Source organism: Zonotrichia leucophrys, chromosome 15 (assembly GCF_028769735.1).
Source record: "Zonotrichia leucophrys gambelii isolate GWCS_2022_RI chromosome 15, RI_Zleu_2.0, whole genome shotgun sequence".
Taxonomy (NCBI): Eukaryota; Metazoa; Chordata; class Aves; order Passeriformes; family Passerellidae; genus Zonotrichia; species Zonotrichia leucophrys.
Window position 1 is genome coordinate 11,138,448 of NC_088185.1, and position 26,025 is coordinate 11,164,472.

General features: G+C 46.5%; 1 protein-coding gene across 2 annotated transcripts in view; it reads left to right on the forward strand.

Moving 5' to 3' along the window:
• The window catches only part of BCR (BCR activator of RhoGEF and GTPase), a 99,908-nt gene that overhangs the window by 35,855 nt on the left and 38,028 nt on the right, over positions 1-26,025 (forward strand). For both annotated transcript variants that reach the window (XM_064727360.1, XM_064727361.1), the window contains 3 exons: positions 10,942-11,126; positions 22,935-23,039; positions 23,546-23,731. In XM_064727360.1, coding sequence (XP_064583430.1) covers positions 10,942-11,126; positions 22,935-23,039; positions 23,546-23,731 — 476 coding nt within the window. The remainder of the gene's footprint in view (positions 1-10,941; positions 11,127-22,934; positions 23,040-23,545; positions 23,732-26,025) is intronic.

Here is a 26,025-nt window from a genome sequence, read left to right on the forward strand (position 1 = left end):
GGGTGTGTCACTGGAAATAAAAGGAGAAAGTCATTCCAAAGCCACATGGAGAAAGCATTTCTTTTGCTGTGTATTGGTTTTAAAGTTTTCTTACTTTAAACTAGCTCCCGTGAAAATTCTCTGCCTCTGGCTTCTGTTATGCTCTGGAATAGCTGCTTGGACTCCTCACCTGTTTATATTGAGCAGTGGAATTTGGAAATGAAAGTGTTAACAGCAGCAGGCAGCATCATTGGCTGTGTGTGCTCTGTATGTGACTGTCCATGCTGTACTGCTTAATCTTTTAAAATCTTACCCTGCTGTGCAGACTGCTCACTGGGAGTCTGCTGTGCAGTGCTTGGGCTCAGCCTGGGTGCTGGCAGACCAAATCCTGCTCCCAGATAGCTGGGCCATTCTTCTCCTGTGGGGTGTAAATGTAAATGTGTGTGTGTGTTTGTGTACAGACACTCGGTGTGTGTTCTGTGGTTTTTAGCTCTGGACACAGAGTGTTTCCTTAACAGGCTTTTTTCACCTCAAGGGAAAGAGCTCTTGTGCAGGGTGTGGGTGTGAGACACACTCCCCTGAACTCTGTTTGATTTTGTGCCTTGCCTGGGGTGAGGCTCCCTGTGGGCATCCTTGGCTCATCACCTGCACCACAGCAACAGTGCAGAGGCTGCTCTGGGGCCTGCATTGGACAGAGCTGGTTCCACAGGTAAGTGCTTCTCCTGCTTTGCCCTCTCCTGCAGCAGCTGAGCTGAACTGCAGCTTCTGGGTGCCCTTGGAGAATGTGTGTGTGTGGGGCTGTCCCAGCTGTCCAGGCAGCCAGGCTCTGATCCTGCCTGGCTCTGTGTACCCCTGCCCATCCCCAGCTCCCCTCCAAGTGCTGGGGAGCTGCAGGAGCTCAGTTCTTGGCCTTGCTGCAGAGTTACTGAGTGAGAGCGCTTTGGGACTGGCTGGGCATGAGAACACTCAGCCTGCTTTGGGAGCTGCTGTCTGGGCAGAGCTCTGCTTGGTGTGTACAGTCTGGGTACAGAACAGAGCTCTTGGGGAGCACCATCCTCTGCACAGGTTTTGTCTTAGCTGGGACTGATGTGGCCCTGTTTTCCTTTGGCTGGAATTCATTGGCATTTTAGTGCTTCCCCTTGGCATGTCTTCAAAATCCCTTGTTGGCTCGTTGGTGCTGTGGGATGGAAGGGCTTAATGAAGTGGTGGTGTAACACATCTGTGTTACCAAAATAAGCTCCCTCTTATCCCATGGTTTAATACAATCTGAACAGCAGTGAATCAGGCAATGATGCTGAAGTGTAAACCAGCATTGTTGGTGTCTGATGAAGTGCACCACGAGCTCAGACTGAGAGGTCTTTCCTCTCATGTGCTTTTCAGCTTCTCAGAGGACTCTGGCACCACTGTGCTGCTTGTTCTTGAATTGTGTTTTTCTAAATTTGTTCTTCATAATAATTGGAGGAGGACTTCACTTCTCAAAGCAGGTTCCACACAGAAGCACAGAGTTTGTGAGAAAGGTGCTGTGATGTGTCAGCTGAGAACCCCCTAACCCAGAGCAGACCTTGACCTTCACCTTAACCCAGGGGCTTCAAGGGGAAAGAGATGGGGAGAAGATTTTGTTTATTAATGCTGCTAGGAAGCTCTGTTCCACCTTCAGCATCTTTAATTAAAAGAAGTTCCTGTAACTACCTTGCCATGGTTATGAATGACACAGAAGTGGTTTTTTCCCCCAGCCAGATGACAGGAAGGCACTGAGCTTGGGCAGCAGCTGTGTTCAGAAGGGTTGTCAGTGGTGTAGGCAGAACCATCTGCCTAGCAAGGCATTTAGCTTGGGCTGCTTTTCTAGGCCAAGATAGTAAACCAATAGCTTATTTTTCATAGTGTTACAAGTAAGATGTCAATGGGGAGATTTACAGTGTAAACAGGAAGAGGGAGCTACCTTTATTGGCTTCTTGGTGTCCCAGATGCATCAGTGAGAAAACAAAACAATATTGCACAAAAATAATGCCAAAGCAACTCACCCTGAAAGGAGCTGAAGATCTAGAAACACAACAGTGCTCTTATCAGACATTTTACTGTTTCTTTTAAATAGACTTTAATGCCCCCCACTGCCTAGGGCTGACCCTCCCTTCCCTTCTCACAGAACTGTCAGCTCAGTTAAACTCCTGTTTGAACAGGCCCTTTCCTCTCCACATGCCAGGACTGTTGGTCTGCTCTAGTTAAATACAGGAAAAGGTGGATATAGAACTGGGGAGGGGTTTTAAGAGATCATGGGGTGAGAATTGCTCCATTTTGTTCCAAATAATTTTATAATCTACTTCTGGAGATTCCTGTTGCCAAATGTTTGAAGTGATTGCAAAACTCTGAGACAATTGTCAAGAGCAAAACAGTAAATCTTATGCTGGTCATGGTTGGAATTTTTTTCCATTCACCTGGCAGGTGACAGAGCCCCTGGGTATGAGAGCAGCAGCCCTCCCAGTGCAGTCAGTACATGCAGTTTCCACTTGGGCTTTTTGTCACTGAGGGTTTTTTAGAGCTGAAATGGAGGCTGTAGTTTGAGCACAGCAGTCAGGTTTGCTGCACCCCCCCTCTGCTCTGAGGCTGCTGCATTGTGTGCAGAGGAGCAGTGGAATGGAATAGGAACTGCTCTGCCTTATCAAGTAACACTCTTTGCAGTTATTTTTACCTCAGCCAGCTCCTGCTGTGGTCTGCCATGGTCCCTGCAAATGTGATTTAGGGGACAGTGGGTGGTCATGGACAGGAACCTACACTGGGGAACTGCTTGAATCCTAAAACTTTACCCCTCATAATGAAAACCCTGCTTTTGTTGGGAAATACTTTTGACTTCCAGGTTCTTCTCCTTACAGCTGTGCATGGTTCATGGTTGTTTATTTGTTTGGTTTTGCTCTTGGGGTTTTTTACCTTATTTTTCATGGAAACTTTTTCTCTCTTTCAGTCAGTTTGCACCTGACCTAGTCAGTGCTAAAGCTCCTGGTGCCTTTGGCACAAATCCACAGGTTCCTCTGAATGTAGCTGCCTGTCCATGTATCTCTGTGCTGAAAAGTCTCTACATGTGAATAACCAGGACTGAAATTTGCTTTCTGCCTGTTGGACTTGCAGTAAATGAGGACAGCTAAACTTGGTGCACAATCCTGAGCAAGGAGTGGAAAACTGCAGAGGTGTTCCAGTGTGCTTTGGGGTTTCCTTTGCCAAGGACATCCAGTGGCCTGACTGCCAACGTGAACTGAACATGGAAACCTTTCCAGCTTGCCTGAGAAAACAGAGAACAGGAGAGGAATCTAAAGGCATAGATGCTGTAAGGAAAGAGATTCATTCTCTGCTCTAAGGCAGAAACCTGAGGTTTAATCAGTGTTATGGGGTGTGATGGTGTGCCAGTATCACTCAGTGTTAAACAGGAGGAACAGTGAAAAAAGAAAAGAGGTAACAGGAGTTTCACTGCTTTGGGCCCTGCACTGTGGTGTTCAGGCTCTCTTCTTGGGTGGGTGGTACCTGTGTAATGCAGCCTTGACCAAATCTCTCTCTTTACCTGTTGGCAAGATATTTGCAGCCAGTCATGCTGGGCACATCCCTGTTCATGTGTGTGTTTGCTGTTTGGGGCTCTAAGTGGGGACATTAAACCTTGTGAGTGCCTCGAAGGATGTGCAGCAGCCACTGGGACATCCATGGACAGACAGACACTGTCAGCTGGCAGAGACAGGCTCAAATCCTGCTTTCTGCAGTGGCAGTGGGTGTAACTTTGTCTCCTGATGTCAGTCACACCCCACTGCTTGTAGTACATCCTCGAATTTACAAATGCCTGTGGAGACACCCTGTATTTGAAAGGCCACATCCAAACGTGTAACCTGTTCTCCTCCTAATCACAGCTGTGGTTATCAGTGGGACTCCCCTGGCTGGTTTGTGGTGCACTGCTTGTGCTTCCCTCCCAGTATTTCAGCTGGACTGGAGCTGCTCTGAGTGTCAGATGTCTTGGAGAGATGGGAATTCACAGCTCTGCTGCTCCTGGCCTGCTGTGCCCCTGTGCAGGCCTGGCTGGGTGTGAGCTGAGGGCGATTGCTCAGCCTGCAGCACTCCAGGGCTGCTGACTGCATTGTCAGGAGTGAAGATGAGCAGCAGGGAAGTTGTGCTGGCAGAAGGGAGATCCTTGGAATTTGCATGCTGCAGAGCTGTCGTGTCTGGACCCTGCTGGATAATCAGGTTAGCTTCCTGGATTTCTCTAATGACTCTCAGGAGCTGTAGTGAGCAGCTGCTTGAGTCCTGTGGGAGGGAGCATGCCTTGGGTTTCCCTGAGGTGCAGAATGGCCTCAGTAGTCCCAGCTTTCACATAATGGGTGGATCATGGAACCTCTCTGCATGGGCATTAGATCTGCATGGATGTTTAATCTGTCCCCACAAATACACCAGTGAGAGCAAATGCAACATGTTTTACTAAGAGACTGCTGCAAACAGATCAGACCTGTCCTCTAGTCTCTGCATGAACTCTTCATGGAATATATGGGCAGATTAAAGAACTCTGATCTTCTTTTTTAGATGTTTAATGATCTGGGTTTGACACACCTAAAAGATTAAAAGTGGACTGCAGTTAATTCATCTCCTAAAGACTTAAAGGCGCTGTCTGCTATGGGGATAAAGCTCATCTGTGGTAGAGACAGAAGTTTCTTGGAGGCTGGTTAACATCCATGGCCTGGGATCCCCCCGGGGGAGGGAGGGTGGAGAGAACCACCAGCTGTCCTGCTGCTTCCATATGCCAGGTACATTGCTTTCTCCTCCTTCCATCTCAGAAATGAGATGCAGTTTGCAATCTGTACATGCACATACACACTTGACTCACATGTGAGTCTCACCCTTCCTTAGCAGGCATTGAAATAATTGTGTAAAATTCACAAGTGACAGGTCTTGTTCCTGCAGCCTCTCCACATGGTTTGGAGATGACTTACTGGAATGAGAGAGCAGAGGATGTAAACCTGAAGTGGATGTTGGTGATTGTGGGAAAATTTTGGATTCACAAACTCCTTTTTTGCATGCTGTATAAGCTGCAGTTGTCATTCTAGTGTGCAGCAATGCATTTAGAACCTCCCTTCCTGGGGTGCTGTTTCCCTTTTGTCCTGTTCCTGGAGAGGCTTTCACATCTCCTGCAGAGGGGACAGTGCAGCCTGGGCGAAGCTGCCTGTTCAGCTCTGCCTTGGAGCTCTGCCTGTTTCTGGGTGAGCTGAGCTGTGTTTCACTGCAGCCCATGCTCAGCCTGTTCAGCAGTGTGAGGGATCATCCCCTGGCCATTTTCAGTGAGGGGGTGCCTGGCAGGAGTCTGCCAGCACTGACAGCTGGCTCCACTTCATGTGCCTGAAGGAGAACATGGTCTGAGGCCATAGGCAGGCTTGGAGCTAGCTTGGGATGCTTTTGTCTTGGATTTTACCTTGTACTGAAGAATGAGTTTACAATTTAATGGGACTTTTTGTTGCTAAATGAATTGGTTTTGTACATGAGGGGGGGCTCCAAGGTTCACTGAACATCCTTACATGTAGGTGTACTGTCTTTTATGTAGAGAAGAGATGGAAAGAATGAAGAAAATAGTTTGTTTTAAATCTGTTTAGCATCCTTGCAGAGCCTTTTCTTCATCCATACAAGAAAAATAATGTTGTAGGCATTTGACATGGCAAATGTATCTGTTCTTTTTCTTTTGAATTTGATCTTTGTGTCCTGGGGGACAGGCTCCTGGTATAGGTAAACACCATAATTATAAATTGTGGATCTCAGTTCTGTGTGAAATTGTGCATATTGAGTGTGCTGTTTCCTGGGTTTGGAGATGATGATTCAGGATATGTCAAAGAAAGAAGCAAGATGTTTAGCTTTCCATAGCTTGGTTATTATATCTTTTAGAGAATGGTGCTGTATTCCCCAGGCAACTGCATTCCCAGCCATGCACACTGATGTGCTTCGACAGGCTCAGCACTGGGCCTCAGTCCCTGATCCTGCTCCAAGTGGCCTGGCCAGCACTGAGAAATAAAGTGACATGTTTCTGTATTGTTTATCACCAAGCAAACAGTGATATGCAAAAGCCGGAGGTTGGAAGGCACATTAGTGACTTAAAGGTTACAAAGGAAAAATAAAAATGGAAAGGGTGTTGCATTCTGGTAACTTATCCCTAAAGCAGCCACGTGTAAATCCCAGGAACTGACTGAGCTGCAGCCTGGAGGAAAATGAAGCAGTGTTCTGCTAATATGTTCTTCAGTTGCAGGAGAAGCTTTTCAGTGTACCCAGCCCATATCTGCTGTGTGTGTATCCTTCCAGTTTGGATTTCTGAGCCATGAACTAGATCAGAGCTGATCCAGCTTAGAAGGGAAGGGTCAAAGATATTTTTCTTTGAGCTGGCTGAGTTCTTTATCTGGACCACAGGCATCTGTGGGGTTGCAGAACTGAGGGGATAAGAGGGGAAAGGGCAGTGAAGTGGTTTATGGCTTGGTGGGGGAAACCTAAAACCCCATTGCTGCCAAGACAATGCATTGTCAAGCTATGGCCTCACACATTCCCTGGCACAGAAACACAGGGGTGCAAACTGCCTTAGCTCTGCTCTGCTCTGCAGCTGTGGGATGTTTTTGGAGTGAGTGCAGACATTACAAACTTGTGCTAGCCGTGGTACCATTCACAAAGAAGCCACAGTGATGTGGGGCTTTGGCAGGATGTGCAGCTCCCTTCCCCCTCCAGGATTCTAGGTATTTACTTAGGCAGGCAGGTCTGAGCTGCTGTGGCTTCACTGCTCTTTTAGCAGGATTAGCTGGAGCACAGCTCGCTTGGAATCTTCTCTGCATGCTGCTGCTAAGCCTCTCAAGCAGCCATGGATGTTTGCTGCTGTGAAAGTATGACACGTGCATTTCAACCATTGTGTGCCTCTGGATTAGATGCAGATAATCTTTCTTTTTACTTAGAAGTTAATTTCTTTTACCCTTCCTGCTTCCACATTAGGTCTATGATTTCATATTTCCAAAGAATGAATGTGGCACCCAGCAGGAAGGGTGTGGGCAACAGGGCAAGGGAGCAGTGTTGCTGTGCTCTCTCTGAGTGCCAGTGGATTTGTAACTGTAAATTTGTTAGATTCTTCCTTACCCCCCAGCCAGGTGAAATTTGAAGCAGTTTAAGAGAGGGGAGGCACAAGGTCGCAGAGGAAAGGAATATTATATTTGAATAAAACAAAAGAAAATGAAAATGGGACAAAGATGGAAAACAAGATGAGAGAATGGAAGCAGTAACTGAGGAGGGAAATGCTAGAACAGACTCATATAAGCTGAACAAGGCCAGGCTGTTGCTGTCAGAAGCAAAGGTGGAAGTAAATGCTTGAGTGGGTTTTTGCAGAATGGGTGAATTAATGATGAGCCTGCGTAGCCCCAGGTGGTTCTCAGCCCGCTGTGCTGGAGCTGTGAGAGAATGTCAGAGGGCCAGGGGTACACAAGCTCCTGTTGTGTGCTGAGGGCTCATTGCTGTACGTCACATTCTCTGTGGGATGAGATCCCTTTCAGGTTAGCGGGAGAGGAGAAGGGCTGTGCCTGGTGCTGAGGGAGGAGCAGAGCACACGTGGAGCTGTGTCCTCAGTGGCTCTCAGGTGCTCTCTCAGCACTCTGTGTTGGAGCCCATCACCCTTGTTTCCCTGCCCTTTTTCTTGTCAGCAGTTATCTGTTGTTGCTGTGGTTCACCTTGCTCTGGCCTTGATGGCAAAGTTGTTGATAGTAACTCTGGGCCTGGCTGGCCCTAGAACGAGAATAGGAACCCTCTTAATGCTCACCTTGACAGAGACACTGGCCGAGAAACCAAGGGCTCTGGCCCCTGTGTGCTGCCTCCCCTTGGCCCCAGGGCAGCTGAAGTGTCGGGGCAGGTGAGCCCCTGGCTCTGCTCTCTCTGCTCTGTCCTTTGCTCCCCGGTGGGGGCTGAGCAGGCTGAGCTTTGTGCTGGGCTGGGGAGATGTGAATAACCCGGTTTCCCTGGCAACAGCGGCTCTTTCATCACAGAGACACAAGGCTACCTCTGTTCCTGGGCTCAGGCTTGTGGAGTGTGTCTGGCTATGGCAGCACTTGGCTTTTCTGGGAAAAATGGCAAATAAAAGCAAGAAGGTCTTGCTGCCTTTGAGATAATTAAAATCTCCATAGGTAGATTGCTGCATTCAGCAATAATAGAAAGAAGAAGGATTATAACTACTTCTAAGCTTTTTAATGTGTGAAGAATCCCTGGAGGATACAGAAATAAAGTTTTAAATTCTGTGTGTGGCTTTATGAACAGATCTCATAGCAGTCTGTGACACTGATAGATTTGTGAGATGACTTATTTTCTTTTTTATGGCTAGGGAGACAAAGTGATTCAAAGTAGACTGAATCTTGTTGCAGAACTAGGAATAAATATCCCTCTGAGCTGATCCTCCACCTGGCATTTCCTCCAATTTTCCTGTGCAGCAGGAGACAGAACATGTTATGGGAGGTAGAAGCGTGGAGCTGGTTTTTAGCTGGAGAAAATGAGTTAAGTGGAAATGCTGTTATTCACTGCAAGCCTTTCTGCTAATGTATTTTAGTCTGCATTTACTCCCCCACTAACAAAAGTGGAGCAAACTATTCATTTTGAGAGTGAGCACTGGGAGTGAAAAAAATATTCCTGCCTTAATTTCCACAGAGTGACTTGGTCTTGTTACTGCAGGAGTGCAGGGAAATGGGTTTGGATAAGAAGAGTTTGAAGAAACTTCTGCATGAAAAAGGAACTCTGCCTTGAGTGGGCTGGAGTGAGCAGGAGTGCCCAGTACTGATGCTCCTCCTTGGATAACACCCATTGTCAGTGGTGTATCACAGATTTCTTGGGTTACAAAGTTCCTGGTTTCACCAACTCCCATTCAAGCTGCTGTTTAGCAAATCAACTTATGTGGTGTTTTCTGAATGGTTGTGGGCTCTGCAAACCTCTAACATCTGGACTAAAGTTCCTTCCAGAACACAGATACCCCCTTCCCTCTTGTTGCTGTGATTGTGCACAGTCTAACAAGTTTTTTGAGGAGCTCTGAGAGCTTGAGCACAAGGTAATAACTCGAGCAGGTGGGTGACATAAAACTCACTGAGTTTGTTAAAATAACATTGCCACAGTCCTCCAGCAGCCTCAAGGCCTTGTACCAGGCTGTTACTTAGCTGGGTGGCATTTGGTACAAGCTGAGACAGAGGCTCACATCCACAGTGAGTTTATTGTTGGGTTTTCAGTATATTGTTTGTGTAAATTCCCAGACCAGCTCTCCCTCCTGAAAAAGCCACATAGATCAAGTTTTATTCTGTTCCCCATAAAGTTCACATCTTTTACTGAAATGAGTCATGCTTTAACTGAGTTTACTGTGAGGGAGGAAAGTGGGCTTTAAAATGTTACTCCTCCACCCTGCCTTAGTGATGTATAACAGGATTATTAGTATGCTTGGCAGCAGCTGCTTATTATTTTAGCAGAACCTGGATATTTGTGAAAACAAGAAATCGCTTCTACTTGTGTTCAGTGTAACTGTTTTTCCTTTTTTGATGGCCTTGTTTTCCATAAGGCTCACCGGCTTCTGTAAAGGCAGATGTAACTTATCTCCTTGGGGTTGTTGTTCAGTCTGGGGAGAAGGGTGGCATTCTGTGAAGAAGAGGAGGAACAGCTCTGCCTTTAGTGGGCAGTGGCCCGTGCATGGCTGTCACTGTCACACACAGGACACTGCTGGGCACTGACAGGTGAAAGTGCTTCAAATGTCCATGGAGGTTGTGGTGCAGTGTTGTGTAGACACCAAATTTGGCTCCTCTGTGAATATTTCTTCGTGCAGAGAGATGAAAAGCTTTTTAACTTATGGCAGAAGAGCTGCTGTGTGTCCCTGTTACAGATTTTTGCAGGAGCAGTGTCTGTACACAACAACTAAAGATGCCATAAGCAGTTGTGCTACTCATTTTTCCTGCAGAAGTTCATTGCTGTCTCATGCAGTCATGGTTAGCTTGACTCCTGATACCACCACCCTTTTCTGCTTGTGTTTTGGATGGGTTGTTTTAGGGCTTTTGTGGGGAGGGGAGATGGGATGTATAGAAGGGAACAGTGTGGTGGTTTGTTTGTTAGTTTAAGGGGTTAAACTCAAAATAGAAGGAGGGGCAGCCAGCAGGAGAGGACCTTTTAGGATTTTGTTGTTGTCAGTAGGTTGGTTCATTTGACATGTAGGACCTTTCTTTCCTACTCTTGTTGTTGCTGAGAGGTTTGGAGGGAGTTACAGTTCTCCCCTGAGTTAGGGATTACCTATCTTGTCATTATATTACAGAGGTTCTATTGTCATTACATTGCAAGGGCTCCATGCTGCTAGAGTTAGATAACTCCTTGACGTTCCTTGTAGGCAGCTCCTCTAGGCACAGACTCTTCCTTGTCCTCACAGCAGCCAGCTGACTCCAGTTCCCCTCAACCAACCAATCCACTCCTTTATAACTCTTCTTATTGGCCACAGGTGTGGCCTGTTAACATCAGGCCTGCTCCTAATCCTTAATAGTTGGCTCAGCTGCAACTCTTTAGGGGGTAAGATTGCTTTCTATACTACCTTATATTCTATCCCCCTACATATCTTACCTAAACTGGCAGGGGCGTCATCTGCTCTTGATTGGCACAAAACCCAGAGTCTGTTACCCTGTAGCTTCCTAAACCCAGACTGGTGACTTTTATGGAGCTGGCAAAATCATTTATTTTGATGTTAATGCTTTTGAAGGAAGATGTGAGGGAAAGAGCTGTAATTAAATGACAACTAATGCAAGAAAGAACTTTGCTTTTTAGGACTTAGAAAAGTGAAATGAACTTTTGGTGACAGTGTGAATTCAATGGTATTTGCTCCTGTCCTTGATGAGTGTTTGGTTTCCCGATGAGCGATGCCAGGAGCTGTGGGCAGTGCCCTGGCCGTGCAGGCTGAGCAGAGCCCGCTGTGTTTGTGTTTTGCAGATGCCCCGTTCGGGGGGACCCCGCCAGGCTACGCCTTTGACGCGGAGCGCGCGGAGGAGCAGCGGCGGCACCATGACATGATGCCCTTCATCGACGACTCGCCCTCCTCCTCGCCGCACCTCAGCTCCAAGAGCCGCGGCAGCCGCGACACGCTGTCCTCGGGCTCCCTGGAATCCACCAAATCTGTGAGTCCTTCCTGCCTCCCTGCTCCATTGCTGGGGTGCTTGGGCTTAGTGGGGACAGACAGGGACTGCCAGTGCTGTGGGACATCGTCACCTGTTGTCATCTTATTGCAGGAGTTCCATGCTGTTGTCTCCTATCACAAAAGTTTCACACCTTCCTGGTGTTTCTCACAGGCAGCTCCTCAGAGCACTGACTCTTTCTCCTTCACAAAGCACCACCTGACTCCAGTTCCCTTCTCAAGCAGCCCCACTCTGTTATAGCACTCTTCTTCTTCTCATTGCTTACAGCTGTGGCCTGGTAAAGTCAGGCTGTTCCTAATCTTTGATAATTGGCCCAGCTGCAACTCCTTAGGGGTAAGATCACTTTCTACACTATCTTTATTTTCTTGTAGTATATCCCTCTACAGTCACCATTCTATTTTCTCAAAATTCCTCTTTGCCCAGGATTTTCTCCTGGCAAGCTGAGAAGCCTCAGAGAGGAATGAAAACAGTAATTATCTGATTGCTGCTCCTGTGTTTGCTGCTTTGGAATGGGGCTTGGACATTGTTTACCAACAGGTGAATGTTTGATTGGTTCCATGTGAATTGTTTTAAATTAATGGCCAATCACAGCCAGCTGTGTTGGACTCCTTAAGTCAGTGACGGGTTTTTATTATTCATTCTTGTTAAGCCTTCTGATGTATCCTTTCTCTTTCTTTAGTATGGTTTTAGTATAGCATAATATAATATAATAATATATCAGCCTTCTGAGAACTTGGGAGTCAAATTCTCATCTCTCACCTCATGCTGGGAACCTCACCAACACCACAGGACCTCACCCTACATGACACAGCACTGCCTGGCATTGTATATTGTACATTTTAGCTGATGCTAGGCCTAACTTCAGGGCTCAGTGCTGTGTGTGACATTCACATTCTCTGAAAAAATTCCTTTGCCCAGGATTTTTCTCCTGGGAAGCTGAGAAACCTCAGAGAAAAAGAAAACAATTCTTATCTCATTGGCTTCTCCTGTGTTGTGCTGGTGTGGAATGTGTTTGGAGATTGTTTACCCACAGGTGATTGTTCCATTGGGTTCTGCTGGGAGTTGTTTTGGCTCATTGGCCAATCAGGGCCAAGCTGTGTCAGGACTCTGGAAAGAGTCACGAGTTTTCATTTTTATCTTTTTAGCATTCAGTAAGTATCCTTTCTGTGTTCTTAGTACAGTATAGCATTCTTTAATATAATATAGTATAATAAAGTAATAAATTGGCCTTCTGAGAACACGGAGTCAGATGCATCATTCCTGCCTTCGTCAGGGCTTCCCTGCAAATACAATAGTTGTGTATATGATTTTTGAGCCCTTTGTGCATTTTAGTGGAGAGAACTGGTGACTAATTCAGTTGAGAGGGTCTCTGAATAACAGATATTTTGGAAAGGAGGCTGTGGAATGAAGCACATCCATACGTCTCTGCATGTGAATTGTCATTGCCTTTCACAAGGAAAATAAAAGTTATTTTCAGCTAGGTTAAGGGTTTTGATCAAGCATCTGGAAGATCTATTTCCTTCACCCTGTGAAAATGGAATAAAAAGAATTAAAAGTGCCATCTCTGAAATGGGGACTTTGGTTGGGAGATGGCCACTGCTTGTACTGGGTTTGATATTCACTGAATAGCTGTCTATATCATCAATTATCATTGATTAAAAATACAGCAGGGACTGCCTTGCCTGACCTGTGGCTTAACATGGCCCTTCAGTCTGCCTTGCTTTGGTTTTGTTTCAGGTTCAGCAGCATGGCTATAGCTTGGAACTTCAGCAGAATTTCTGGTTTTGGTTTTACAATATTCTTGGGAGTGGGACATCTGCATGCCTTGGTAAAGAACTCTTGGCTCTGCTGTCTTCACAGTCCAAAATGTCTTCGTTTCAGCTTGGATTTGTCTCTTTGCCTTTCAACCTTTTGTTTCTTTTTATCCTTTTGCAATAGATTGCAGAACACTTGAGTCCCAAGTTACTTTTTTCCTGAATATTTTTGTCATTTTCAAACTTTTGGGTTCCCCAAATCATTCATAAAGATGTTCAATAGCACAAAGACAACTGTCACTTCCTTCCTACAGTACTTCAAAGAGAATGTGCCAAACAATCTTGAATTCCCACATTGTAAATGACACTTTGAAATCCCTCATCCAAGTGTTTTAACTTATGTGTTGCCTTTATATTGTTCCTTCCTGTTAATTAAGATATCATGGAAGATAATTATGGCTATTTTAGAGATATCAGTGTACATGTAAACCAACACCATCACCATTATCAGGCAGTTTTATTTATCTTGCATCAAAAGGAGAGTCTGAGAAGTGTCACCAGCCATCATTATACACATCCTCCTGCTCTCTGTTGGTTACTGCCACAGCTGTGCTTCTTCCAGCATGAATTCTGGGCTAAGAATCCTTCCTGATACAGTGTCCTTGTTCTCATTTATAAAATTCATTGTCAGGATCTCTTAAAGCATTATCAAGTAGATATATTGTTGGTGTTTGCTTAATTTTATTTGACTGTAAAGTGTAGAATCTAGTTAGCTGCTTTAGTGTATTCATTTTGAGATGCTTTCTTATCTTTCAAGTTGAGAATTCTTGTGATATCTAAGAGGCTTTTGAGTGAAGAAATTATCATCAGTAAATTCGAAAAGCTCCAAAACCATTTTAATATTGGCTTGAGATTTTCAGGTTATGTTTCTCATGATGAAGGAAAAATCACTGTGTGACTACACATGGCTGAGAGTTATCTTCAAAGAGCCAGTTCTGACAGTGCCTGTGACTGGAGGCCTGAAGGAGACACTGCCTAAAAGTTAATATTTTTCTTTATTTGCTTGACTATTACCTCATAAGCATTTAACAGTAGTTAATTTAAAAATTACTTTAGTAATGCTTGAAGGCTGCTTCTTCAGAAATAATTTTTAACATAAATTGCTGCATTATTTTCTCTGAGAATAAAAAGATGTTTTATGGCTTCCAAAAGAAAGAGGTGTCCTGATACAGATTGGACTTCTAATCATGAACCTTAGCTGCTTCACTTGATCCTGTCTGTAATGAATCCACAGGTGGCAGTCCATGACAAGCAGAAAGAGATTAATTTCTATCCAGGTATTTCCCAAGCAAGTTGAGCTTTCAGCCATCATGAGCTGTGAGATGGCTTTTGCTGAGCTGTTTTCAGCTATAGTGGAAAAGACATCAGGAACAAAGTGAAGTGTCAAACACTGCTGAGCCCAGCACATAACATGTGTTGGACCAGAAATACCAGGACATGTCTCTTCCATTTTCTTTTGTACTAAACTTGATTAGCAGAAAACACGTTCTGTTTAGATGTGTTTACTTTTACAGTTGTCTTCTTGCCCTTTTAACTGATGTGCCTGCAGTTACTTCTGAAAATTTCAGATTATTTTTATGACCAGAGTCTGGAAGTGAAGTGTGTGCAGCAGCACAATGCATGCACTACATACACCATGGCAAACATTAAGGTTTTTTATCATTATGATAACTTTGAATTACTCAATTGTCCCCTCTCTCCTGTGGGCTCCTGCACTGTGCAGTGGATACAGTGAATGGCACTCACTGGATTCAATATTTCATCTCCAGAGCTGCACCTTATTTAAGGACTGGGTACAACAGTGTTCATTTCCATTAAGCCCAGATACAGCTGGAATGCCACCCAGGGCTTAATTGTCCTGGGAGATAAGAGGGTGGTATGTTCACTAACCACAGGGAATCAGGGCAGACAGGTTATGGGAGAAGCATCTGCTAATTTTGGGTGCTTAATGTGAGATGTGTAATGTTGTGCAAAACAGGGTTCTGACTTTTAACACAGCTTTATTCTCATTAAAGTAAAATTCCTTTCATTTCACTTTGCAACCAAGAGTTAACTGCAGTTCAGTCAGACACCCAGAATATGGAAAATGTAGCAAACTGATGTTTTAAATTTATTTTTTATAAATATAAATCTAAGTAATTCACTTATCATCACCCAGGCATTGCAGCATTCTGCTGTGATGTTTATCTGCCTCATCCATGAGGCCTCTTGGGGACTGGATTTTTGCTAACTGAATATTGAGGGCATTTTGCTTTGACTTATTTGATGGGCTTGCTCTGGGCTTTGTACTTTTCTGCCAGGAGTTTGTCTGAGTTCTTGCACCTCCCTAGAGCACCTTGGCCCATGCCTGGGGAGCTCATCAGGGCTCCCCTGCTCTGTCCAGCCCCCGTGGGGAAGGTGCAGGGTGCCAGCAGCAGGGTCTGCTGCTGGAAGGGAATGAAGGGAAACCTCCTGGGCTGCTTGGGAGGGAGCTCCCTGCTCTTCCCTCAGTGTGTAGGGTGACTCCCAGCACATTCTGGGGGTGCAGCTGACTTCCAGAGCTTTGTGGTGTTTACTTTGCACCTGGGCAGGGTTTTCTACTCCCTCCTACCACCTGTATCTCCTGAGCAGATGAGGAGATGCTGCCTGCTCTGCCTGCACACTGTGCCGCTCCAGCCACAGCTGGGGTGTCCCCTCTCCCCCTGTTCCCTGCCCACTGCACACACTGTTGCTGCCCAAGGCTGCTCTGGCATCGGTTTTGTCTGTACCCAGAGAGGGACAGGCACCAGAGCTGTTTGTGGTGTGGGTCTCAGCAGCCCTTGACTTGTCATCTGTGTGGAAAGGAGGCCTTAACAAATGTTTGTAGAGTCTGACCCAACTTGCTCCATTTCTTCTGGAATCTCAGGCTGGGCTGCTGATGCATGCCCTGCCATAAAACCAGTGCTTTTGCCAAACTTTGCTCTCAAGCAAGCCAATAGGGACAATGGAAAAAGGAGAAATAGGTTCCACTAATGCCTAAGATGTTTGTTTATTTAACTTGAGATTTAATTTTCCCAAACCTTCCTTTCTGTAGCAGCCGAACTGTTATGATTGAACTTTACAGAAATTCTGGGAACCTCTCTTGGAAAATGTCAGCCCAAATGTTTGCCAAACAAGACAGTGCCGGTAGCTTCAGAAGGTGTCAGACTGTTGGTAAAAAATAGTGATAATTCACTCTCAGAAAGAGAGAGAATGTGTCTGTCTTTCCCATACAGTGAGGGTGAAAAGCAGAGAAAATACCTGGATAAAGTTAGAGGAGGACAGAGAGAGAGTTTGGTACAGTATGAGGCCACAGGAAGGTGCAGGCACAGCTGGAAAATCAGTGACTGAAACCCTTCAGAGGGGAAGAGTCACTGCCAGGAGCTCTGGGGCAGGCAGCTGGCAGCCTGGAGGGCAGAGGAGGCTGGGAGAGGGGGAAGCCTCACTCACTGTCCCCCTGGTGCTCCTCACTCACTGTCCCCCTGGTGCTCCTCCTCACTGCACTGGTCTCCTGCGCCCCTTGGGTGCTCACTCACTCCTACTAGTCCGGGTGCCCCCCCCTGCAGGTGGCTGCCCCTCACCACTCCCGGGTGCCCTCCTGTTGGTGCTGCCCCTCACTCACTGTCACCCTGGTGCCCCTCACTCACTGTCACCCTGGTGCTGGGCTCCTCACTCACTGTCCCCCTGGTGCTGCCCCTCACTCACTGTCCCCCTGGTGCTGCTCCTCACTCACTGTCACCCTGGGCTCCTCATGAGCAGAAGTTGCAGCCTGGGAAGGGCAGGAATAGGAAAGGCTTTGAGGATGCTCCCCAGCAGAGGCAGCCTCAGGGATGTGCACAGGGCCCTGTGGAGGTGGGGCAGGGCAGGCAGTGGAAAAGCAAAGCTCATTCCACCACCCCAGGAAATGAGGAGAGTCCCTTCTCAGGAATTTAGCAGATGAGTTTTTGACAAAACAGATCTTTCCAATTCTTGCATATATCAGAGCAAGGGAGGCAGGAGTGCTGAAGTCCTGCTACTACTTCCTACTGTCTGTTCAGTTTGGGGGAGAAATTGCTGGTACTCACAGGCTTTCAGGTAGAATTTCTCTTTCCTTTTCTGCTGTGTGTCCGTGGTTGGTGCAGCATTGGCAGCCACTGCCTGTCCTCAGATCAGATCCCTTTGTTCCTGCTGTCTGCCAGCTCAGCAGGAGCAGGGCTGTGGCAGAGCAGGTTGTGGATTTTGCTCCTAGCTTGGTCCCAAGGGGATGCAGGAAGCTGACCTCGGAAGCTACACAGTAAATGGGATTGCTGCTCCTCTCGGTACTGCTCCTGCTAGCTTGTCCTTCCCCCTCCAACACTTCCTAATCATTCTTTCTTCCTCTCAGTATTTGAATTGGTTTGTTTGTTTTGTTTTACTGTCACTTTCCCCTCACCACCCCCAACAGATGAAGCTTTTCCTCTTTATTCTCCAATTCTCTGCTCCTTAAGGCTCTGCCTGGATGTCAGCCCTTCCTGAGGAGAGCTGGCACACCAGTACTGATGTTATAAATAATGTTGGCTCCTCTCCCTGCTGCTTCCCCTCCCCACATGGAGCATGATTGGCTCGATTACAGAATTTGCCCCATTTAATATCACCAGGACAATGAGACACCTCCAGCAGAAGCTTTCAAACATATTTACACTTGAAAAATTGAACAGAATGTTTTTCTCCTTGGTAAGCTGGCAGCTCCTGTATGAGATTGTGAGCTGTCCTTATGGGAAACCTTCCTTTGAACACATTCATTGCATGGTGCATGAACAGCCTGTACCAAAGGAAGAGTTAAAGTGCCTTTTAAACACCCACTTTGAATCCCTGATTCTCTTTAAAGAGCTGTGTCAGCAGCAACCTCTTTGCAAAACCTTAGGTATTGTGGTTTTGGATTCTTAATCTGTGCTCTGCTAACATTTGCAAGAAAACAATTATTGCTGTTAATTTAAACAAGGACCAGGAAGCCCTGAGCTCTTTAAGCAGAGTCAGGAGGAGCTGCATCTGTCTGAACCTCGGAGCTGGTGAATGTCAGCCTCACAGTAATTGAACACAGCACAGGATGCCAACCTGGTTAGTAAACTAAAGCACTTAGGCTGACAGGCTGTAAACACATCCAGCCCAGCCATGGCTCGGGGCCAGGGTGTGCTCTCTGATATCTCCACATATCAGATTTGTGCTCTCTGATATCTCCAGAGCTTCCAACCCCTCTCCCTGGCCCTGGTTCAGGTTGCAAGATTGCCCTGTGACTCAGTCTTTTGGTTTTTAAGGCTTTGGCATAGCAAAAAGCATCACCCAATTGAGAAGAGAGGAGAACAGCAGGATCTTATGGGCATGAGATATCGGTGTAATTTCCTGTAGCCTGCTTTCCACCTTCCTTATTGTTTTGGTGGTTTTTTAATGTAGTTCATGAGGAGTGGAAGCAAAGCACTGATGTCTTGTTTGTTCAGATCTGGCTGGGTGCTTGGTCCTCGCAGCTCCCAAGGCAGGGAGACAGGAATGCTCTGAGTGCTGCCCTGATCCAGTCTGTGGGCTTTATTCTGAAACATGTGGGTAGGGAGGTAACCAGAGGATGTGAGGGCAGTGGGGAAAGGCTAGACATGGATGCTGGCATCAAAGAGGCTGGGACAGTCAGAGCATGAAATACCAGTCAGACTTGTACCAGTGGCAAACAGGCTAGCCAGGCTGGGGAGGAAGCATGGGGTGGATGGACTGCTGACCACCTGGCACTCCCTGCTGAGTGGTTGGAGTTTGCCAATACAGGCTGCTCCCACTTCCTGCTGGGAACATCCCATCTGCACTTGGGTTATAGGTGTATTTTCCCCTTCCTCTGTGGTCTGGTGGCTGTGGCACCAGCTCCTCCACTTGCCACAAGCAGCTCAAAGATTTCAGACTGCTGCCTTCTTGCCAGGGCAGGGGAAAGGAGTCCTCAGCCTTGGCAGGTCTCCCTGTACTGGGAAGCTTGACAGCAATGCCCAGGATGTTCCCTCTCAGCTGTCCTGGCTGGAGAGCAGGAACAGAGGGGCAGTGAGGCTGTTGGAATCAGGGCTGCTCTTTGTTTCCCTTCTGTGCCAGACACAGGCAAAGCAGAAATGCCCTTGGCCCAGAGTGCAGCACAGCCTGGCTGCTGTGGGCAGGACAGTGCCCAGCCTGTGCCTGCTCACTGCTCTCCTGGTCTGCGTGAGCAGGTGAGCTGCTCCCAGCTCTGTAAGTGAGGAATGTTGTAATACCAAATCATAAACTTACTCTTCTTCCTCCTGATTTTGGCACCAAGTGAATTTCTGAGTCTTGGAGTACATTTCATAGCATGTGTGACTTAAAGTACCCTGAGGCTGGAGCAGCACAGGGGCTGTTTTCCAGATGTTCCTGGTGCTCCATCAGCCCCAGCTGACACTGTGAGCAAAGGCCTCCCCCAGCAGGAGCTCTTGTCAGGACACAGCTCCCCGAGGGAGCAGGAGCAGCAGCACAATGCACAGAGCAGCTCCCTGGTGCTGCATTGATCCCTGACACAGCAGGAGCAGGGGATCATCCTTTCACTCTGGAGGAAGCTCTATGTAAATTCGAGGTACTGCATTGGAGATCTTGTAATGTGCCCTGTGATTGTTGGAACAGCTCCCCTGACGGTTTCTTGAGCAATTGCTGTGCAGAGCATAAAGCAGCCAGTGCCTGTCCTGTGCCTGCACTCCTGCAAGCATCACACTTGGACAAATGCCCCTGGTAACAAAGGCTTAGGACAAATCCGTGGGCTTTGCACAGTGCCCTTGTGGTAATGGGCAGGAAGGAAGGCCTGCAGTGCGTCCTGGGAGATGTTTGTCTCTCTGAAAGTGCATCTCTTGAAGGAGGAAATTAACATTCTGGCAGAAAGTGCCTCTCTGTCAGCTGACGGTGCCCAGCAAGGGCTGGCCTGTAAATTAAAGCTTTTTCTTGTGAAGAGAAAACTGTTCTCAGTGCTCAAAGGAAAACTGGTGTGCCACTGTTGTGATGGGGAAGTTTAAGTCATTTCAATAACTTATCATTGTGTGCTGCTCTTTACAGATGTTACAAACATACCCAGCTGGTTTTTAAATCCTCACCTCCTCTAAGAGAACCTGGTAAAGATAATTATAGGGCTGTGTCAATATTGACCAGTTACCTCATCCTCAGCACTGCAGACTTTGGAGCACTGTTAGTTTTCCTCAATGCTTCTTTGTGTAGCTGTACTTTTTCTTTTGTAAGTGTTGTAAGAAATCTTTGGAAACCACGAGCAATTGTGTTTTTCTTGCGCCAGGGCTGCCACATCCCTTCCTCTTTGGATGAAGGCAATCTTTGTTAACCACCTTGGGGCTGCCTGTCTTGATTATGTGTGTGTACCATGCCTTACAAAATGGTCCATGAGCTGGGCATCCAGGCACTCCTGGCACAGAGGCCATAAGGAATGGTCACAGCCCTGTTGAGCATTTCCATGCCAGTCACACAGGTGTCCATGGATGCAGAGTCTGGTGCAGGGTTCATTTTACCATGGAGTTTGTCACTTGTGTTCTTCTGAAGTCTTCTGAACACTGACTGGTGAATTACAAATGTCTGCCTTCTTTGAGATGCCCTTTCAAGATTTTAAAAGGCACTGTGGTTCTTACTGAATGTCACTGAAGGGTGGGCTGCAAAGAGAAGTTCTTCTTTCCATGTAGTACCTAATGTGTGTGTAAATCTTACTCATTTCCTTAGAACAGCTTCTGTCTGCCACTTTTATTTAAGAGGTGGTGGTGGCATTTGACACCTTGCAAAATCTTTATGAAGTAGTTGCTGCAAGTCTTTTAGGCTAGAATACAGCTTGTGAAATTTAATGAAACTGTTTGAAAATCAGGATGGTTATTGATGAGACAGAATCCAGAAATATCTGGGAGCGTGAGGATCTGTTTCTTTCTTTGTGTTGTGCGTGGGCTCAAAGTCACAGGATGTGATAGTTCCTCAAACTGAACCTCCAGCCCAGGTACCTCATCTGTACATCTGCAGAGCACCCTAAGTGCAGCTTTTTGGGGGGCAGCTGTAAATCCAGTGACTAGAGTGGAGTGTACTGCTCTGCTTCCTGATCCTCACACTGTGAAATCAAAAGCTTCAGATTCCTCTGGATATTAAGAGTAGGATGGAGCCCCAAAAAACCTACCCAAATCCCTTGAAAGGCATGTACCCTTTCAGAGCCAACTTCTGACTCTATTCTTAGAGACCTTTAACAACATAAAAAGGCTGCAAGAGTTTTAAAATGCTATTTCTGTGAATGACAGAAATAAAAAGAACTGGGAATAGGACTCTGTAAAAGGGGGATGTTTCTCATTATTTATAACCTTCATTGCTCGACCAGTTTTTTCTAGAGTTTTTGGAAAGACTCAGTTTCACTTTATCAGGTTTAACACTTTTTCAGGTAACAGTTTTGAGAAGAAGGATAATTGAAATTCAGCAGAAGGGATTTACTGCTTCTCTAAACACTTCATGCTAGTCTTCCCCATTAGCCCTTGAATGCAGTTATGTGGGGCCTGTTCCCCCCTCTCTCTCTTCAGTTGTTCTGGTTAAGAATTCCTTCATGGGATCCCAATAAGAAAATCAGCGTGGGCATTCCAAGCCATGCTGATTATTCCATCCTCTCACTAACAACAGGCACTGTGCTAGGTGGCACTGAAAAATAATTCAGGGAATAGAGGGAAGTGGGAGGAAGAGCAGCCCTGTGGAGCCAGGTCAGGCTGTGCACACCTGGGGAGGGGCACAGGAGTGATCCTGTCTGCCCACAAACACAGAGTGATCCTGTCTGCTCACAGACACAGAGTGATCCTGTCTGCTCACAGACACAGAGTGATCCTGTCTGCTCACAGACACAGTGATCCTGTCTGCCACACACAGTGATCCTGTCTGCCCACAGACACACAGTGATCCTGTCTGCTCACAGACACAGTGATCCTGTCTGCCCACAGACACAGAGTGATCCTGTCTGCTCACAGACACAGTGATCCTGTCTGCCCACAGACACAGAGTGATCCTGTCTGCTCACAGACACAGAGTGATCCTGTCTGCTCACAGACACAGAGTGATCCTGTCTGCTCACAGACACACAGTGATCCTGTCTGCCCACAGACACAGAGTGATCCTGTCTGCTCACAGACACAGAGTGATCCTGTCTGCTCACAGACCCAGAGTGATCCTGTCTGCTCACAGAGTGATCCTGTCTGCTCACAAACACACAGTGATCCTGTGTGCTCACAGAGTGATCCTGTCTGCTCACAGACACACAGTGATCCTGTCTGCCCACAGACACAGAGTGATCCTGTCTGCCCACAGACACAGAGTGATCCTGTCTGCCCACAGACACAGAGTGATCCTGTCTGCTCACAGACAGTGATCCTGTCTGCTCACAGACACAGAGTGATCCTGTCTGCCCACAGACACACAGTGATCCTGTCTGCCCACAGACACACAGTGATCCTGTCTGCCCACAGAGTGATCCTGTCTGCTCACAGACACAGAGTGATCCTGTCTGCTCACAGACACAGCTTTGGAGAGCTCTCATGGAAGGAGGGAGGGCATTGCACAGGGCAAAAGCCCTAACATTTGTTTATGATGATGAATTCTGAATTTTTAAGTTCCATGTTTTGAATTTTATGAAGAAGTCTGGGCACCTTATTGAGACACCACAGTTGAATGACTACACACACTACAGCTGAAAACTGTAAATAATCTAAATTGTATCAGTTGCTAGTAAATAAACATTTATTGATGTTTTCTTTATGTTTTTCTTTTATGTTTTATATTTGCATATTTCTAGAAACAAGATGCTCATCACAAGCGGATGTTTTGGTTTTTAGTCTGAAAGTAAATTGAAAAACCAAGTGTGCTCTGGTCAACTGAATGGTCTTTTACTCTTCATCCTTGTTCTTGGGGTTTTTCCTTACTCTCTCTGCAACCTGCTCTTCATTTTTTAAATTTTTTTTTCTCCTAAACAACTTCTTTGTAGAGTGAGCCAGACCTGGAGAAAGGCCTGGAGATGAGGAAATGGGTCCTGTCAGGAATCCTGGCCAGTGAGGAAACCTACCTGAGCCACCTGGAGGCCCTGCTGCTGGTAAGGCTGGAGCCAGGTGCCAGTGCAAACACTGGGGCTTGAATTTTCACTGCTGCTTCTGTCCAGAGTTTCCCTGAGCTCCACAAGCCATGGTTACAAGCTGCTGGGTGCAGAAGGGACCTGCTACAGCTCCAGTAGAGAGGGAGGCTTACAGGAAGGAGTGGATGTAGCAGAGTTTGGGAGTTGCTAATGTGGCAGTATCCAGGAGCTCTCTTTAAGTATCTGTGCTAATTATTAAGTGTTGCTGTACAGTTGGACAGAGATTAGGGAAATGGAGTGCAAAGGGGTTTTAATTGCAGCATTAATAACCAGGGAAAATCCACCTACCAGGGGTGGCTGATCCTCATGAGAGACCTTGTTCATGTCTAGCTTTCAGGAGTTGTGAGAATGCAGATCTCACTTTTCATTAGGATGAAAAATAACTCTATGGAGGGATGTGTTGCAGTGTGGCAAAGGTGAATGTTCATCGTTTGCCTGATAATTATTTCTTTCTTTCCTCATTTCAGCCTATGAAGCCTTTGAAAGCTGCTGCCACCACGTCCCAGCCCGTGCTGACCAGTCAGCAGATTGAGACAATATTCTTCAAAGTGCCTGAGCTCTATGAGATCCACAAGGAGTTCTATGATGGGCTCTTTCCCCGAGTGCAGCAGTGGAGTCACCAGCAGCGTGTTGGGGACCTCTTCCAGAAGCTGGTGAGTCAGCTGCCTTCCCCAGAGGTGCTGGGACCCCTCACCCATCTCCCAGGAGCTGGGGGCTCCCTCTGGTGCCTGCAGAGACCAAAGGGGTCTGTGGCTGAATAGATGAGAGGTTTCTCACCTCCTCACTTTGCCACTGCAGTGGAGGCCCTACGGCAAAAGGGGCTCTTTCATTGTCTTTAATTAAAGACTGCAGCAAGCTGTGGTGGTAAAATAAATACAATTTCACGTAAATGTTGAATCTACAGGGTTTCTGCAGAGTCCACAAAGCATTTCCTTTAGCTGGAGATGGGACAGTGGCAGTATTACCAAGTGAACTTCTCAACACCAGTAGTAAAGCATTCCTCATTGCTGTGGAACTCCCCCACTCATCCTTCCCTCCCTCTCTGGTGCTTTGCTCTACCTGGTGCTGATTTATGGTCATCACCATTGGCTTTGCTTCTCTGCCACTGTCCTGCCTTTCTGCTCCCCTTGCTGTTGTGCTGATGCAGTGAACCTGCAGCTGAGAATCCTCCAAGCAACCTCAACAAAATTCTCTGAGTGCAGAAAAGGACAAAGACATATACAGCATATTCCTGAGGCTGAATTAAAATTGCTGAGTTTCTAAGCCAGATGACAAATTGTTTGCATTCTAGGAGGTTTTTTCGGCCCCTTTAGCCTCTCCCCTAGCATGTGCAGAGAGCAAAGGATTAAAGGAGCTGTTTTTTCCTTTTTAGAAAAGAAAAGAAGCTCTGCATTCCTGAGGTGCCTCTGGTTCTCAGGGTAGGAGTGACATTCCAGTGAGGGGTTTATTGGCTGGGGAGTGTGCTTTGCCAGGGTCCATCAATTGTTAGCAGCTGTGTAGCCCAGCATCAGCCCCATCCCCTGTGGAGCAGGGGGAGCTGGCCTGGAGGATGATGCTTTCTGTACATGCCAGCAGCTCAAGATGAAAATGCAGGAATCTGCTTTTCACTGCCAGCATGTTTTAGCCAGGAGGGGTCAAGTTGATGCCTTGGTTAATAGTTCATGGTATGCAATTTGAGCAGCTGGTTTGAGAGGACAAACCCAGCTGCTGCTGGGTGCTGAAGCAGACACAGAAGGCTGTTGGAAGTGGCAGCCTCACAAGCTGCCCTGGAATTATGGTGCAGCAATGGGAACAGCACTAACTGGAGAAGACCTGAACATATTCCTTGGCAGGGCTGTCCAGCAGCCCTCTACTCACTGCACACCTACTCAGGCTTTTGTTTCAGGCCATTTCTTGTGGCTGGCTGATCTTGGGTGCAGGAGTTCAGCCCTTCCTCTGCTCTTATGTTCCCCTGATTTTTCTGCATTTGTGACAGAATTGATGATTTTGTTGGATTAGCACTGGAAACAAAGGAACAAATTGCCCTAGTGCAGGAGGCTTTGGAGCTGGCATGGCAGTGTTAGTTTCGGGTGGTTTGGTACAGCAGTGGTGGGAATTGCTGGATGAGATAAAGCTAATAATTCTTGGCAGGCACTGGGAAGCAATGAGATGAGAGAGACAGCAAGAACATCAGGCTTTATAAGGCATCTCCACTGGATGTACATCAAATCTTCTGCAGCAGACTGTTTACTCGTGGTCATGTCATGCAGGCTGATGATAAACACTGAAATATCCAGATGTCCCTGGGGACATGAATTTTCTGTACTCACGCAAAAAACAGCACAGTAGATTGGAGTTACAGATAGTGGATGCAAAGAGTTTCAGAATTCTGTGTGTTCTGGCACAAAGCATGATCTATTTGCAACATCAAATTGACTGTTATTACACCTTTTCCTGTTGAGAAAAAGAAAAGATGCCAGGCGTGTGGGAGTGAAATACGCTCCTCATTTTTGGAGAATAAATTGTGCATATTTTTTTATAGTGAGAAAGGAAACTCTTTAGAGCTCTTTTTAGAAATGAAGACATATTTAGCAAACATCCTCACTGATAAGCCTCAGAAACAAAAAATGTCCAAAATCCAACCATTTCTACCAACTCTTGTTTCATTTTCACTGAGTTCTTTTTAATTGAAAAAAAAATTAATCAGCATGAAAATGGTGTGTGAGCATTATTGCTTTCATTGGAAGCTCAGTTTTTAATGAAAAAGATGTCTTTGTGATGACACATTCAGAGGAGGAAAATGAAAGCTCAGAAAGGCTGTTCAGGAGTAGCAGGAAATGAAAGAGCTGCATGGGAAAGGAGAAACTTTAAAGCTCTGCCATGTTAGCTGGCATCATCCAAATCTGAATGGCATGAGCCCTGCAAATGGTCAGTAATTCTGACAGCAGCTTCCTCACAGGATGGTGCC